The sequence below is a fragment of the Myotis daubentonii genome, chromosome 3, assembly GCF_963259705.1.
Source record: "Myotis daubentonii chromosome 3, mMyoDau2.1, whole genome shotgun sequence".
In the NCBI taxonomy this organism is placed as follows: domain Eukaryota; kingdom Metazoa; phylum Chordata; class Mammalia; order Chiroptera; family Vespertilionidae; genus Myotis; species Myotis daubentonii.
This window is the reverse complement of record NC_081842.1, coordinates 205,713,752-205,731,084: the sequence shown is the minus strand read 5'-3', so window position 1 is coordinate 205,731,084 and position 17,333 is coordinate 205,713,752. Positions and strand designations below refer to the sequence as shown.

The window sequence follows — 17,333 nt, the reverse complement described above, 5'->3', positions numbered from 1 at the left end:
TTTCATTCCAAGTGGGAGCTCGTGGCAGGGTGGTGGAGTTGGGGACATAAGAGCTGGATCAGGGCACATGCTTCTTTTTGGATCTGAAGATGAGCAGTAGAGAGAGAGACACGGCTGGCCTTGCAGTGTGTTGGCAGAGCCTGGAGCTTGCTAAGCAGGGCGGGAGACTGAGCGGGCAGAGCAGCTGGGAGGGGCAGGGACTCTCTCAAGTGTACACTATTATTATATTTTTCAATAGTGAAAAATGAAAAGTAAGCTAAATGTCTATCAACAGGAAGTGGTTAAATCAATTATGCTCTGTCCCCATATAAGAATACTACGCAGCTCTTACAAAGGATGCGGAGGCTCTATATAGGGGGCCATGAAAGATGTCTGCTGCAGAGTGAATGGGCAGAAAGGAAGTCACCATATAGTTCAGTGGCTAGAAATGTGGATTCTGGATCGGAACGGCAGCTCCCTCACTTACTCAACCTTCATAAATCTTTCTAAGCTTCAGTTTCTCCATCTCAAAAATGCGACTAGCCTGGCCGATGTGGTTCAGTGGTTGAGCACTGACCCATGAACCAAGAGGTTCCTGGTTTGATTCCTGGTCAGGGCACATGCCCGGGTTTCGGGCTTGATCCCCAGTGGGGGGCATGCAGGAGGTACCTGATCGATGTCTCTCTCTCATCGATGTTTCCATCTCTCTGTCCCTCTCCCTTCCTCTCTCTCTAAAATCAATAAAAACATACTTTTTAAAAATGAGACTAATACTGCCTAGTGCTCAGAAGATGTGAGTACATGGGAAACATTTAGTATAGTCCCTGGCATACAGTAAATCTTCAATAAATGGCAGGATTATGATGATGATAATGATACTAATGACTAAATAAGAACTATTGGTGATAATCTTTAGATCATCTTTTTAGTATAGGGTACTTTTTTTAGTTATTTATTCAATATTCTAAATACAGGGTCTAGTGGAGATTAAAGGACAGAGTTAGTTAGCTTAGGATGAAGATAAGCTGTAAAGTATTATACACGACTTCGTGAATTACCATAGCTCTGCCCCTCAGCGTCAGCTCTGGTAATTTACAGAGGTTTACCCTACAAAGTCTGACATAGTCGCCTAATATTACCTGAGACACCTCATACTAATAGCTGGGGAGTGCTTTTTATTCCACCACCCCCACCCATCCATAAAATAACAACTCCCAGGCCTTCCCTGTCCTCAAAGGATCACCAATGTTTTACAAACATTTCAAATGTTAGGATGGTTCTTCTTTCCTTTGAATGGAGTGGCAGCAGAGGAGTAAAAAGAACTAGTGAGTGAAAAGTGCTGAATGGTGCCCTCGCCGGTTTGGCTCAGTGAACAGAGCATCAGTCCTGTGGACTGAAGGGTCCTGGGCTCGACTCCGGTCAAGGGCAAGTACCTTGGTTGCAGGCTAGATCCCCAGCCCTGGTTGGGGCTCTCTCACATCAATGTTTCTCTCTCTCTGTCTCTCCCCCTCCCTCCCACTCTCTAGACCAGTGGTTCTCAACCTTCCTAATGCCGCGACCCTTTAATACAGTTCCTCATGTTGTGGTGACCCCCAATTTCATTGTTACAAATTGAACATAATTAAAGCATAGTGATTCATCACAAAAACAATATGTAATTACATATGTGTTTTCCAATGGTCTTAGGCGACCCCTGTGAAAGGGTTGTTCGAACCCCAAAGGGGTCACGACCCACAGGTTGAGAACCGCTGCTCTAGAAGAAAGAAAAGTGCTGAATTGCTAGTTACTAGGAAGACTAAGGTAACTGGAGAAGGAGATGACAGCAATACCATTCAGGAAATGGGGAACAGGTTACGGGGTGGGGAGGTCACAGAGGAGGAAGATGGGGATCAAAACGGATCAAGCACCCACCAGCCTGCCCTTGAACCCCGTCTCCTGTGATGCCTGTTCCAACCACCCTCCCCTCCGCCTGAACAAAACCACCTCCTTTCCTGCCACCTCTGTGCTGATGATGGCTCTGTCACTCTGTGCTTCACTATTTACTGAGCCACCTCTCTCCTTGCTTATAAAACGTAGTGGGATCCACCAAGTTTTAATAACAGCACCTCTCCCTGCCAAGGGCAATGCATCTGATAACAGATGTAAAGGGTTCATCACGTGTCTGGTGCAAAGGCAGCTCTTACGTAAGTATAACTACTAGCTGCTATTATCACTAATTATTATTTTTAAGCACTAAAGCAATCCCCCATTTTACAGATGAGGGGCCCGAGATGATAAGTCACAGCTAAGTGGTAGAGCAGGATTTGAACCCAGGTCTGTCTGGTGCTAGAGCCCTGGGGACAGCGCTGGTACCCAGCACTGTGCTCAGATTTGTTCCATCCCTCCTTCCTGCCTTCCCCCAGCTGGTGATGGTCACAGTGTCTTTTTTTTATTTTTAATATGTTTTATTGATTTTTTACAGAGAGGAAGGGAGAGGGATAGAGAGTTAGAAACATCGATGAGAGAGAAACATCCATCAGCTGCCTCCTGCACACCCTACTGGGGATGTGCCCAAAACCAAGGTACATGCCCTTGATTGGAATCGAACCTGGGACCCTTCAGTCCGCAGGCCGACGCTCTATCCACTGAGCCAAACCCGTTAGGGCCACCGTGTCTTTTTTGATAGATCATGGTCAGGGACTATTTTACAGATGATGAAGCTGAGACCCAGGCAAGGGAAGTGATTGCCCACGATCCCACGCTGGCCAAGGGAATGCTGGGAGCAGAGCCCTGGGCTCCTGCCTCTCGGCGCCTTGCTGTGTTATTCTGGTCCTGGTTCTGGCTCAGAAAGATGGCCAAGAAATACCTGTTGAAATGCAGGGCCAGGTGCTTCATAGGCACTGCACTAATCTCATCCCCACGTCAACCCTGTAAGGTATCCCTAGCCCCATTTTGCAGATGAGGAAACAGTCCTGCACGTGGAACAGCCTAGGCAAGTGGTTCTCAACCTTCCTAATGCCGAGACCCTTTAGTGCAGTTCCTCATGTTGTGGTGACCCCCAACCATAGAATTATTTTCGTGGCGACTTCATAACTGTCATTTTGCTACTGTTATGAATCATAATGTAAATATCTGATATGCAGGATGTATTTCCACTGTTACAAATTGAACATAATTAAAGCATAGTGATTCATCACAAAAACAATATGTAATTACATATGTGTTTTCCGATGGTCTTAGGCGACCCCTGTGAAAGGGTCGTTCGACCCCCAAAGGGGTCACGACCCACAGGTTGAGAACCGCTGGCCTAGACACCCGTGGCCCCTGCACAGGACCTGTGATGCCTTTCTCAGCGGCCCCAGCTGGAGAGGGGAACCCTCCTCCTACATGAACAACCCAGGGGTGAGACTGCGGGTGGTACCACACAGATGCTATCAGGACCCTGGGCCCTTCCAGCTGCTGCCGAGACTGGTTTGTAAGAAGGAGGTGGGCCCTAGCTATTTTGGCTCAATGGATAGAGCGTCAGCCTGAGGACTGAAGGGTCCCAGGTTTGATTCGGGTCAAGGGCGCATGCCTGGGTTGCGGGCTCGATCCCCAGTAGGGAGCATGTAGGAGGCAGCCAATCAATGATCCTCTCACATCATTCTCTATCTCTCTTCCCTCTCCCTTCCTCTCTGAAATCTATAAAAATATATTATATATATATAAAAAAGAATGAGGTGGAATTACTCATCAATAGCTAGCTGTACCTGAAACACTCATAAAAAGAAATGTACCAGGGCAGCTCAGTGGTTGCATGTCAACCCAGAAACCAAGAGGTCACTGGTTCGATTCCTGGTCAGGGTACATACCCAGATTGCAGGCTCCATCTCCAGTGGGGGATGTGCAGGAGGCAGCCAATCGCTGATGTTTCTCTGTTATCAATGTTTCCACCTCTCTATCCCTGTCCCTTCCTCTCTCTAAAAATCAATAAAAACACACACATATATAAAGAAATATACACAGATACCTGTACCAGGATATGTAGCTCAACCTATGTAACACTGTTGTCCAAAGCCAGGAGACCACATAGCATGGCAGGAAGAACATTGGACTAAGAAGCTTTGGGTTCTAGACCAGGCCCTATTGACAACTCACTAAATAGTCATAGCCAAGCCCTTTCCCCCATCAATTATACAGAATCTTTTCTTTAAGTGTAACCTCATAGGCAAGTTCAATATATAAACTGGTAAAAGCAGAGCTTCTTGGGGAAAGCCAACAGGGTAAGGTTTATTCTTCCCATTTGGTAGATAATGCCCTAAAAGGTTAAGGCCTAGTCAAGGCAGCTCAGGAAAAGCCATGTGACCCCATCAAATTATAAAGAAAAACATAGCCTGTGTCCACACCTCTAATGAGAGCAGATGGCCACGCCCAAAATAGCTCCCACACATGTGACCACAGAATCTACACCCAAGCTGGAGTGTAAATGGAGATGCTGGTGCAGGGAGCAGTCATGACCTTCATTCAGACTCAGGGAGGTCCCTCTCCAGGGCTCTGGGAGCTGGAACAATAAAGCTCCGGAACCTACTTCTTGGAATCGAACCTACAGAAATAATTATGGGTGGGAACAAAGATTTAGCTTCAAGGATGCCTCCCCAATGATAGGGGCGGATGAAATACATTGTTGATTATGCAGATGTTGGCACACCTTGCACCATGTAAGTGACGTTGTATAAGAATATGTAATGACGTAGAGAGATGCACTTTTAAGCGCGAAAAAGATTACAAAACAATATGACTATTATCTCAGTTTTATAAAAATATTTCTTTATATATAGAAAATAGAAAGATGTTAATACTTCAGCCTTGGGAATTAAAGATTTTCCTCCTAGTTTTTGCTAGTTCTTCCTTCCCCCACTCTTTAAAAAGATATATCTATATATCTATATATCTATATATATCTATCTATATCTATCTATCTATCTATCTATCTATCTATCTATCTATCTATCTATATTGATTTCAGAGTGGAAGGGAGAGGGACAGAGAGATAGAAACATCAATGATGAGAGAGAATCATTGATCGGCTGCCTCCTACTGGGGATCCAGTCTGCAACCCAGTCATGTGCCCTGACCAGGAATCGAACCATGACCTCCTGGTTCCTAGGTAGATGCTCAACTATGTAGGAACCAGATGATAAAATTACTGTGCTGCCGGCACGTTCCCTGACCTGGAATCAAACCATGACCTTCTGTCACCTTGGAGCTCCACTCTGCCTCGAGGCTCCTTTTGTCCCCATGATGCCATTGGTGGTGTACACAAGAGGCCAGGGTATGACATCAACTTCCTTCTCCTCTCTTCCAATTAAATGTTTATAGATACCACTTGGTATTGCAGAAAGAGGATCAAGGAACACGAACCCAAGATCTGCCTAGCTGTGTGGTCTTGGGAAAGTGACTTAACCTCTCTGAGTCTCCAACTCCTTTTCTGCTCATTGGGATACTAATATCTCCCTCACAGGGCTGGGTGATTGTGAGGGTTAAATGATCCGCGTAGGAGGTGTTCGGGAAATGGTAGCTCCTCTCTGTCTCTGCACACCTGGCACCACCGAGCAGCGGGGTCTCTAAGAGCAGCATTCTGAGGTCCCTTCACAATAGCTCCCCTTTGGCGGTCTGTGGTTCAACCCCCAGACTCCAGTGAGGCCTGCTCATAAACCACCCCCACCACAACCACCCCACTTCCCGTAACCGCCTCTAGAGAGCAAGATGTCTTGTGCTTTTGGGTGACATGTCCCGGCAGCGTTAGGTTCTTCCCCAATCCAGCCTCCTGTTGCAACATAAGGTCACTTTCCTGGACAAACCACTGGCCGCAGCCACTTACATTTTGGCTTCATAGTCCTTCCACGCCTTCTCCAGATGTTTTTTGGAATCCTGTGGTTTAAAAAGAACAATTTGCCCAATGGGGCACCTGGGGTGTGGAATCAACAGTACACTTTGCTTCCTTCAGAGGAACCCTGCACTTTTGTGCTCCTCTATGCTGTTCAAGCCATACTCCAACCAGCCCCTGCCCCCATAGCCCTGACTGTAAACTTGCCCCCAACCCCCAACAGAAACTGACCCTATTTCTCAGGGCTGAGCCCCTTCTCCCACCTGACCTCTTCCCACAGTTTCCAAGAATCAGTTGGGTTTGGTGGGCCCAGGCTGTGGGGAGATTTGGGGGGGGGGGTCTGCCCCCAAATGATAGAGATCACCATGAGGATAAAGATGGGGAGGATGGAGGTCAGACCCCCCCCCCCCCAACTTTACCCCACCATTCTCTCCTGCCTGGTGTAGATCATCCTGATATTCGGTAGAGGACAGAAGCACTGAGAAGCTAAAAAGCGTCCCCTGTGGTCTCCTACCCAAGGTCACACAGCAAACCAGTGCTGCCTGGCTGGTCCCTGGCCTAGTTTGCCGGGGCCCAGCTGCTCACACCCTCAGAGCAGCCCTGGCTTCCGGTGCCCCAGCCAGCCAGGTGAAAAGCTGCCTGTCTGGTTTGGGTGGTTCCCAATCTGGAGTCTAGCCTGGGGCAAGGAGGGAAGCCTTTGGGGGGGGGAGGACAGCTCCTGCCCTGGACCTCCCAGGGCAGCCTTTCCAGGGAGATTATTGTCGCCGTCTCGAGCTCCACTCGGCCTCAAGCCAGGAGCTGTCGGGAGTCTGGGTCCCACACTGGCCCCTCCACTGACTGGCTGTGTGAACTGTAAGCAGGGTGCCTGGGCCTGTTTTCCTCAACGGCAAAATGGGGATGAGAGTACCTACAGGACCCACCTCCTAAGGCTGTAAGGATTCCATGAGCTATTGCACATAGGGCCCTGGCAGACAGTAGGCCGGCCATCCCGGGCTAACCCCAGAGCCAGGTGCTCCTGTCCCCCAAGGTTCCGCAATATGGAGTCAGTACTTCTACTGTGACCGCCTTGCTTGGCCTCCCCCGTGGCCCCCTGCCCGCCCCTGTCCTGCAGTATCTCACCACCTCTGGGTACCCTCCCCTCCACATGGAAACTCACCTGTCGCCCATCCCTTAGCTGCCCCTTCAACAGACTGTCCAGCGGGAAAGAGACAATGTTGTTCAGGTTCTGAACCTGGAAAGAGCAGAGACCTTGGGTGACCATCTGCCCAGCCCCAAGGGGCTTGAGTACAGGGAAGCATCATGAGGCAAAGGACATCGCTGGGGGTCAAGGAAGCAGGGGAGAGAAAGATGCAAAGATGGGAAGGTAGAAGGGGGTGGTGCAGTCGGCTTCCCATAAAAGCTGCAGCCCTTAAAGGCGGCCTCAGCACCTCACTGCCCCAGGGACATCCACGATCAGTCCCATCTCTGTCCTCTTGCCAGGAGCACCCTCCCTCCCCTCTCTGACTCTCTGAAGTCCTCCTGTCGTGCCCAGGGGCTCAGGCGGGTTGAGTGACTCACCCAGGGTCACACGCCTAGTGAGCAGCAGAGCAGGGATTGGAGGCCTCAGTCTAAGCCCCAGTCTCCCCTGTGGTCACATGGGGAGAAGAGAGGAGTCAGAGCTGACCAGAGAGTACCCCATCTTTGGGCCACAGTGGTTGGATCAGGAACAGGCACGTGACCCAAGCCAGCCAATCAGATCCCTTCTGGGACTTTTCTGCCATGGGAGAAAGCCTAAAGAAAGATGCAATCTTTCTCCCAATAAGATATGACACCGAACAGAGACAGGAGAAACTATCAAAGAGAAAGGAGGAGCCTAAAGCCAGTAGCACTCCTGGACTTTCCGTTACAGGGGCCAATGAATTCCCCTTTTAAAAATTAACCTCGTTTGGGTTGAGTTTCTGTTATTTGGCAACCGCAATGGCCTGTCTAATATTTCAGCCCACCTTTCAAGGTACAGCCCAGGCCCCCCTCCTCCAGGAAGTCTTCCTGACCACTCCTGCCTGTGGCCTATGCTGACCTCTCCTTTTCGGAACCATGGCAGCACTACTCAGACCAACCTGCTGGATCCTTGGGTCTGTGCCACGCTGGTAATACTTGGTATCAGCCCACATCAGTTCCTGTCTCTCCCACTAGACCGTGGCTCTCTGAGGCAGAGCCCGACTCTCTCCTTTGTTACCAACCCCTGGTACAAGGCCTACCACGGGGTAGACCCTCAGCACACATCAGCTTGAGTGACAGAAGGCGAAGAGAGGTAGAGACAAAGGAGGTCACTAATTCAGCTCAGCTCCAACACAGAAAGGCCTCTGTGTGTAGGCCAGTGTGCGAGGCCATGCTGCACAAAGAGATATAATGACAGATGGCAATATTAGGTAACACTTACTGAGCCCTTACTCGTGTGATCCCCATTACAACTCTGTGGGGTGGGTGCCATCACTATCCCGGTTGTACGGAGCAGAGACCTGGGGCTCAGGCCGACTGAGTGACTCACCCAGGGTCACACCCCTAGTGAGCAGCAGAGCAGGGATTCGAGGCCCAGCCTAAGTCCGAGATCCAGGTACTTAACCGCTAAGTCAGTGATGGCGAACCTTGTGAGCTCGGCGTGTCAGCATTTTGAAAAACCCTAACTTAACTCTGGTGCCGTGTCACATATAGAAATGTTTTGATATTTGCAACCATCATAAAACAAAGACTTATATTTTTGATATTTATTTTCTATATTTAAATGCCATTTAACAAAGAAAAATCAACCAAAAAAATGAGTTTGTGTGTCACCTCTGACACGCGTGTCATAGGTTCGCCATCACTGCACTGAGTGCTTCTTGGAGGTGTGACCCTGCAAGCCCTGGAGGGCACTGGTGGGACTCCAGCCACTAGAGCCGGTCCAAGGAAGCCCGGAGGGCGAGGGGCTTTCCTGGGAGGGGGCAGAGCCAGGCTTGTGGTCAGACGCTGGAGCCAGACAACCCGGGTTCAAATCCAGCTACTTGACCTCAGGCAATTGCTTAACTCATGTCTTAGTTTCCTGGCCTGTGAACTGGGGACAAGAGTACAACCAACCCCACCGAGCTGTGCTCCAGGATTAAGAAGTTAACACTGAGAATCAGGCCTCCACAGGGAAGAGCTTGTACCTCGGGTGGCCTCGAGGCAGGGACTCAAGGACAGAGGAGGAGGCAGTCTCAGGAAGGAACCTGAGGCCATGAGGCCCCCTGCAGAGCTGAGAGGCTTGCTGAGACAAGGCAGGGTCTAGGCTTTGAGGTTGGGAAAGCGGAGGACAAAGAGGGTTGAGGATTGGTGGTGGCATAAACAGGAACCTTCCCCACTGTGAGATCCCTTCTGCTCAGGGGCAGTCACCACAGAAGACATAGAGGAGGGTGGAGAGAAAGGAAGGGGGAGAGACAAAGAGAAAAGATATGGGTGAGACGTCAGAGAAGAAGAATGCAAAGGCAGGTCAGAACTAGAAAGGGATCTCAGGTCATGGGTCAGAGATCAAGGGAGACTAGAGGTCAGTGACAACCTGGGAGAAGGGTGGAAACCAACCCTTTCCTGGCCAGGTTCTTCAGTCCACGAGGTTTACCCTGAGCCTGGGCTGGGGGCTGCCTGAGGAGGGATTAGGGGCCTCACCAGGTTCTTGAAGAGTGCGGCCACCTCGCGGGTGAACACGGCCAAGTTCAGGAAGCCGGTGGACAACTCGTGACTGTTTTGGGACAGGTGGCTGTTGCCTAAGGATTCCACGGCCTCTCGGTAATGCTCCTCGTTCTCCACATGGCCTGTGGAGATAGGGAAGGGAGCTCAGAGTTAGCTCCAGGCTGGGGCTGGGGAAGGGGCTGCCTGGCCAGGCTGGGCATCGAGCGGGCTCACTTACCAAGGCCAGAGCTGTGGATGGCTCGCACAGCCTTCTTTATTCTCTGCAGGATGGCCTGGTCTCCCTCCAGCATCTGGAAGCAAATGTGGACAGAGGTTCAGGCATGCCCAGCTGGGAGGGGTGCCTGACTCCATGATCCCACCCTCCAAACAAACATATAGAGTTTCCAGCCCGGCTGGTGTGCTCAGTGGTTTGACCTATGAACCAAGAGATCACAGTTAAATTCCTGGTCAGAGCACATGCCTGGGTTGTGGGCTCGATCCTCAGTAGCGGACGTGCAGGAGGCAGCCAATCACTGATCCTCTCTGATCACTGATGTTTCTATCTCTCTCTCCCTCTCCCTTCCTCTCTGAAATCAATAAAAATATATTAAAAGGAAAAAAATAGTTTTCTCCGTTACAACCTCCCTCAACATAAACAGATCACCCTCTTCTACCCAGAAAACCATGGACCAGTCCCCCACTCCAGGAGGAATGCAGCTTCTCCCCGATTCCAATGCAGGCTGAGTGAACGCCGAGATCTCGAGATATATAGTGTAGTGGGATATGCCAGGCCTGGCTTGACGCTCAACTCTGGCACTAACTAGTGTGTCAACCTAGACAAATCTCTTTTTTTTTTTTTTTTAAATATATTTTATTGATTTTTTACAGAGAGGAAGGGAGAGAGACAGAGAGTCAGAAACATCGATGAGAGAGAAACATCAATCAGCTGCCTCCTGCACATCCCCCACTGGGGAAGTGCCCGCAACCCAGGTACATGCCCTTGACCGGAATCGAACCTGGGACCCTTCAGTCCGCAGGCCGACGCTCCATCCACTGAGCCAAACCGGTTTCGGCCCTAGACAAATCTCTTATCTTCTCTGAGCCTTGGACGCCTGGTCTGCAAAGTACGGATGATACTGTGGACTCGAGGAGTTGCTGAGGGAATTAATGATTTTATGGATATGTATAAAATGCTTAGCAAAAGACCAGAGAGAAAACGTGGACATCTCTACATTCTCGAAAGACATGATGGGGGCCCTGGCTGGTTTGACTCAGTGGATAGAGCGTTGGCCTGTGGACTGAAGGGTCCCGTGTTCGATTCCTGTCAAGGGCACGTGCCAGGGTTTGGGGCTTGATCCCCAGTAGGGGGCGTGCAGGAGGCAGCAGGTCAATAATTCTCTCTCATCATTAATGTTTCTATCTCTCTCTCCCTTCCTCTTAAATCAATAAAAATATATTTTAAAAAAGACATGATGGGGGAATGCTTGCTCCCAAAATCCTTGACTCCGTAAGCAGCCATGTGAGGACGAGGAGGCAGAGGCGGGATACCATGGGTGGGCAGTGAGATCAGATGGGACACACTCAACATCCCACTGGAGAGAACTGGTGGGACGACATCAGGCCATGTCCAAGTTCAGAGGTTACAGGACAACTAGCAGACTGGGGAAGGCCAGAAGATATGGTAAGAAGCCGGCCTCCCATGCTCTAGGTGAGCTCACCCCACATGGAAGCTGCCAATCTCCGGAAACCCTCATGAAATATATAGTTAAGTTGGAATGTTAGGGTTGCAAAGGGCCCACAGAGCCACAGATTAGGAATCTGAGGCCAAGAGAGGGGAGGGCCATGCCCAGAGTCAAATAGTGGGCAGGCAGCAAGGCTGGGCTTCCAGGGGTGCCCCATGACAGTGCTCCATCCACGGCCCCGCCCTGACCTCAGCCCCACCTGTTTTGTCCAGCGACTAAATGGGATCAGAGTTTCATCTCCAAAGAGTTACTGCAATGTGAGAAGAGTTAGCAAACACGTTGGAATGGTGTCTGCGAGGACTGTAAACAATGCTCACAGAGGGCATGGACGGGGCAGAGCTGAGAGGCCCTGCGGCATGTTCTCGGGAGCTTCTGGCATGTGGGAAGCCTCTGGAGGGAGGAGGTCTGGTTTTGAAGCCCAGCTCCACCGCCCAGGTGCTGTGTGACCTTGGGCAAGTTGCCTATTGTCTCTGAGCTCCCTGACCAGCTATCTGTAAAAGAGAGGAAACAGTGCCCACCTCTCAGGGTTGGTATGAGGATTATTTTGTAGGCGATCATGCACATAAAGGGTTTCCATGGTGTTAAGCAGAGTGTGTCCTCAATGAATAGGACCTATGATCATGATCAGCAGCTGCTGCTGGTGCTAAAAAGGTCCATCAAATCCTGGATATTTTTCCTATATGGATTAGAAACCTAATATTCTCCTCTCTGAGTATGAACTTGAGAGACTTTCATGTTCAGGGCCAGTGGAAGCCCATCACAGGACTGAAGAAAGAAAGTCAAGGACTTAGGGAGATTGGGACATAATTGAATAGCTAAGGAACTAAGACTCTTTTTACTGGGGAGACCCAGGAGAAAGGACACTGCATCTCTATAGTTCCCAAAGACCCGGATGGGGAGACACGTGTCCACCGAAGCCCTCGATCCCCACCTTGAAACTTGAAAAGGGAAAGCTAAGAGGTGATCAACTTAAGGAGCGATGCCTTCACTCCAAAAGACAGTACAAGGTAAAGATGTGAACAAATTCCAAAGAGATTTAGAAAACCCTCTAGAACAGGCATGTCAAACTCGAAGGCTAACACGGGCCAAATAAACGAGGCATGCGGCCTGCGGGCCGCGAGTTTGACATGCTTGCTCTAGAAGGTAGATCTGTGTGCCTAGCACACAGAAGATGCTCAACACTGTTTACCTAAATGAATGACAGTTTGCAAAGTCCTAGGCACGGACCTGAGAGGTCTACTAAGTCCATGCTCTAGATGCCTTTTGGGGAATCTTTCCATCCCACGATATCCACTCTCTGAAAACTGCCGTCCTCTTCTCTAGAGGTGAACCCTTGCTGCCTTGTTTGTTCCAGCGTTGACTGGACCAGGGTGGACACTTGAGCCAAAGTAGGCCAATTCGATTCTCTCTCCAAGGAGTTTGGAATTGGGCCCTGGGAAGCTAGCTAAATGACTGAATGTGCTTAAGCTGCGAAACCTTGCCCACCATGTGCAAAAAAAAAAGAACAAAGCAGATATGTAGAAAGAGGCATGAGACCCATGCTGCCACCGAAAGGCAGGAGCAAAGGGCTGCCCTGGTTTCTGGTAACTTTCCAGCTCCTGTTACGTTGAATATTCTATCACTGTACAGGCGGGGATGTCACCTTAATCACCCACAAACTGTCCCTTGATAGCTTTGTCAGACATATATCGGGAAATGGCTTCTCAGAAAGAACTAGTTATTGAGTGTCTGCTATGCATTCATAACCTGTGTAAAAGGCACAATCTCACAATGGACACAAGACACTGGGGGGGTGGTGGGGGTGCGGTGAGGGCATGTGCCGGGGCGTAGGGGAGGCCAGGGGAAGGTCAATGGGGAAGAAAAGGAGACATATGTACTACTATTTGTAATACTTTAAACAATAAAAAAAAATGGCGCAATCTCAGCTCTCAGGACATCACTATCTAAGGGTTGAGAAAGAGCCAAGTAAATAGGTACTGGTAAAACTCAGCCGTGGGCAAACTACGGCCCGCGGGCCGGATCCGGCCTGTTTGAAATGAATAAAACTAAAAAAGAAAAAAAGACCGTACCCTTTTATGTAATGATGTTTACTTTGAATTTATATTAGTTCACACAAACACTCCATCCATGCTTTTGTTCTGGCCCTCCGGTCCAGTTTAAGAACCCATTGTGGCCCTCGAGTCAAAAAAAGTTTGCCCACCCCTGGATTAGATGAACAAGGTACCAGGGAGCCCACGGGAAGCAGAGCCCTGTCTGCTCAGGAAGAGCAGGGAAGGCTTCCCTTAAGCCAGTGATTCTCAACCTGTGGGTCGCAACCCCTTTGGGGGTCGAACGACCCTTTCACAGGGGTCGCCTAAGACCATTGGAAAACGCATATATAATGACATATTGTTTTTGTGATTAATCACTATGCTTTAATTATGTTCAATTTGTAACAATGAAATTGGGGGTCACCACAACATGAGGAACTGTATTAAAGGGTCACGGCATTAGGAAGGTTGAGAACCACTGCTTAAGGCTTAAGCTATGATGCTTGACTCTAGGACTGGACAGGAAGAAAAGGAACTAAGACTGACTGTGCTGTGAGGCAGCATAGGGCGCTGGGTAAAACGGTAGGACTGCTAGAGGAGAGAGGCTTGCTCTGGGAAGAAGGGGCGAGGAGCCCCAGCCAATGTGGTTCAGTTGGTTGGGAAGATTCCCGTGCGTGCGCGGAAAGATTTTGGGCTCGAGCCCCAGTAGGGGGTGTGCAGAAGGCAGCTAAATGATGTTTTGCACTCACACTGATGTTTCTTTCTTCCTCTCTCTCTAAAAATCAGCAATAAAACAACACAGAACAAAAACAAAAACAAACATTAAAAAAACAACAACTGGGAAACAAACACATACACACACACACACACACAAAAGGAAAAAAAAGAAATTGTTTTTTAAGTGGGCAAGGAGATTAACATAGTTCGCTCTTTCATTCATTCATTCATTCCAACAGGCATCTACTGATGCCTCTTTCAGCCAGGCATGGCCTTCCTTCAAGCGCCTCACAGACATATAAACACACAAGTGCCTGAAGGGGGCACAAGAAGGGAGAATTCTAATCACCCTCTTCTCAAGAAAATACCCGAAAATCGTTTACACTGGGGTATAAATCATTTACTCTGATACAATCGGCAAAGACTTAAGCTAAAGAAAAATGCTTTTTATAAGAGTTTATTTATAAAGAAAAATATTTTTAAGGAGAAGATTCTGATCATAGCCTGGGGATGGGAAGGTATTGGGGAAAGGCGCAGTGATGTGTCGCAAGCTGAGGTGCTAGCCCCAGTCTCCCCAAAATAATCTCCCTGCAAGATAATAGCCCAGTCAGTTCTCCAAACCTCCTCCTCTTTAAAATGGGAGAAAAATAGTAAAACATGGCGGGAAAAATCCATTTTCCACTTAACTCACAGAGTTACTATGAGACCCACATGAGATCGCAGACATGTGCCAAAGCTTGAGGCATTTGGAAAGAATGAGTATGATTCTTACTGTGGCTTGTTTTCTGCCTCTGTGTGAGATCAGCCCTTATTCCCCATGCCTGAGCCTGGATAGGTTGGGGAAGGGGACGGGGGGAGGAATAAGGTCTGGGTCCATTTAACCCCCAGTAGTTGTTCTCAAAGTGGGGGTCCCTGAACCAGCAGCATCAACATCGCCTGGGTATATGTTAGAAATGCACATTCTCTAGCTGAATCAGAAAATCTGGGGTGGGCCCAGAAATACTGTGTTTTAACAAGTCTTCCAGGTGAGTCTGATGCATACTAAAGTTTGGGAATCACTGGTCTAATTCAGAGATGCAGTAAACCATCATTGACAAGAGTATGGGGCTGGCCCCAAACTACCTGGTTTTTAATATTAGCTCCTTAGGTACTTGCTATGTGTTCTCTCTGTGCCTCAATTTCCCTCTTCATGAAATGAGGATAATAATAGTTCCTACTACATAGGGTTGTTGGGGAGATTCAATGAATTCACATAGGTAAAGTGCTTATAACACTACTAGAGGCCTGGTGCACCACATCCTTGCACTGGGGGGAGGAGAGGGAGCGTCCCTCAGCCCAGCCTGTGTCTGGCAGGCAGAAATCCCTCTCGCAGTCTGGGACCCCTCAACCCTTCAACCCCTCCCTCCTTACCACCCTCCTGCAGTGAAGGCGGGAGAGGCTCTCGCCACCGCCACTGCTCTCGTCAGCCATGAGCCTGGCTTGTGGCTGAGCAGCACTCCCCCTGTGGGAGTGCACTGATCACCAGGGGGCAGCTCCTGCATTGAGCCTCTACCCCCTGGTGGTCAGTGCGCATCATAGCGACCAGTAGTTCCGCCATTCGGTTGATTTGCATATTACTCTTTTATTATATAGGATAATTTGGTAGCTCGTAATGTTATCTATTTCAAAATTAAACTCAATTTGGTTTAGGAATCTCTTAACTTTCCTTGAGCTAATTAAAGGTGCCTCTCCCCACCCTCTCCATCCCCAATAATCCTGCTCAGCAAGATGTGGGAACCGCAGGTACAGAGCGGTGGCCTTGAAACCGCTGCCACTGGGCAGCCACAGAGTGCAAAATATTATACATCCGGAGTGCTGGCTCTGTGCCAGGAATGTCATTTGTCACTCCCCCAGTCACCCTTTGAGATAGGCATCATCATTCAAATTTTAGAGATAGAGCTACCAAGGGAAGGAACATGTCCAGGTATGTCCAGGTCACAGAATGCTGAACAATGGCAGAGTCCTAATTTAAACCGAGGCCTGGCCAATCAACAGCCAATGTTCCCTCCATACCAACAGGCTGCCCCACAAAGGTTAGAGGACACGGCTTTTCTGATCCTGGGACTAGACCTGCTTTGAACCAGAACCCGAACTCCACCACCTCTACCATATCCTCTCACCATCTGTTCAAACTTAGGGGAGGGAGGAAGGGGAGAGAGAGAGAGAGAGAGAGAGAGAGAGAGAGAGAGAGACCGACCTATCCAAAGAAAGTGAAGTTTTTAACAGTGGTGGGGCCCAGCTGCAAAGCTACAGATCTGTTTTCCCTTTGGTAGCATAGCCCTTGGAGTATTTGCAGCTGGGGCCCCACCACTGTTACAGGTTGGCCCTGGGGAGGATTCCCAGGGCTGTGAGGTGGAAGTTGGGGAGATAAAAACAGATTTCAGCTCAACCAGAGGAAGAAGTTCCTAAGAAAAAATAAATGACCCCTGGGAATGAGCACGCTTCCCATCACTTGAGTATCTGAGGACTTCAGGTTCCGGAGAACGATCCAGGCACTGGATTTGGGATTAGTATTGACTACCACTTAGATTTCTCTCAAAGCTAAGAGCCCATGGCTCCACGCAAGAGCCTGGGCAGGCATTGGACAAAGACAGGCAAAACACAGCCTCAGGGACATGTCTGAACTTGGGAAACCAATGGGAGGCCTGCTGATAGCCTTGCCTGGCTGGTCCTAGACAAAGCCTGAATTCCAGCTGGTGGCACTGGCCCACTCCACCCAAACCATGCACACACGCACACACACACACACGTGCACACACATATACACATACATGCACGCACACACGTGCGCACATACATGCACACACACACACATGCACGCACGCATGCGCGTACGCACACACACACTGCTCTGACTCTCTGGTTTGTCTTCTCTGCAGGCAAAAGTCCACAGATGGCAGCACGATGGCCATGCCCAGCTGTCCTGCTAGGAAAGGCCACATGCATGCCCCCCCCCCCCAATCAGGATTCATCAATAGGACCCATTCTTCATTCCTGTGATCTCTCAGAGCCAGCTGTGGTTACTATGGCGACCCAGCCAAGGAGGGCAGAGCTGCTAAAGCTAAGGCCTTGGGAGTTGAATATTAAATTCTACCATTAGACATTCACTCCTTTGGACTATTATAAGACATAGGCACCACGTTTGTGGCATCCCATGACCATTACAGCTATCATTAATCAATCACAGTCTCTTTCCCACTGACCCTGGGGTTTGCTCCTCTTTCTGCTAAGACTGCTCTACCTATTACACTAGAATTGACACAGATGAAACCTTTATCTTTGCTTTGGACCATGATGTTGTTCCTTGAGAGATGAAGTCAC

General features: G+C 49.3%; 1 protein-coding gene across 1 annotated transcript in view; it reads right to left on the bottom strand.

The window, feature by feature from the left end:
- ASAP3 (ArfGAP with SH3 domain, ankyrin repeat and PH domain 3) overlaps positions 1 to 17,333 on the bottom strand; it is a 48,619-nt gene that overhangs the window by 14,268 nt on the left and 17,018 nt on the right. Inside the window, 4 exon segments of the mRNA XM_059690852.1 lie at positions 5,819 to 5,868; positions 6,981 to 7,055; positions 9,482 to 9,627; positions 9,723 to 9,795. Coding sequence (XP_059546835.1) covers positions 5,819 to 5,868; positions 6,981 to 7,055; positions 9,482 to 9,627; positions 9,723 to 9,795 — 344 coding nt within the window.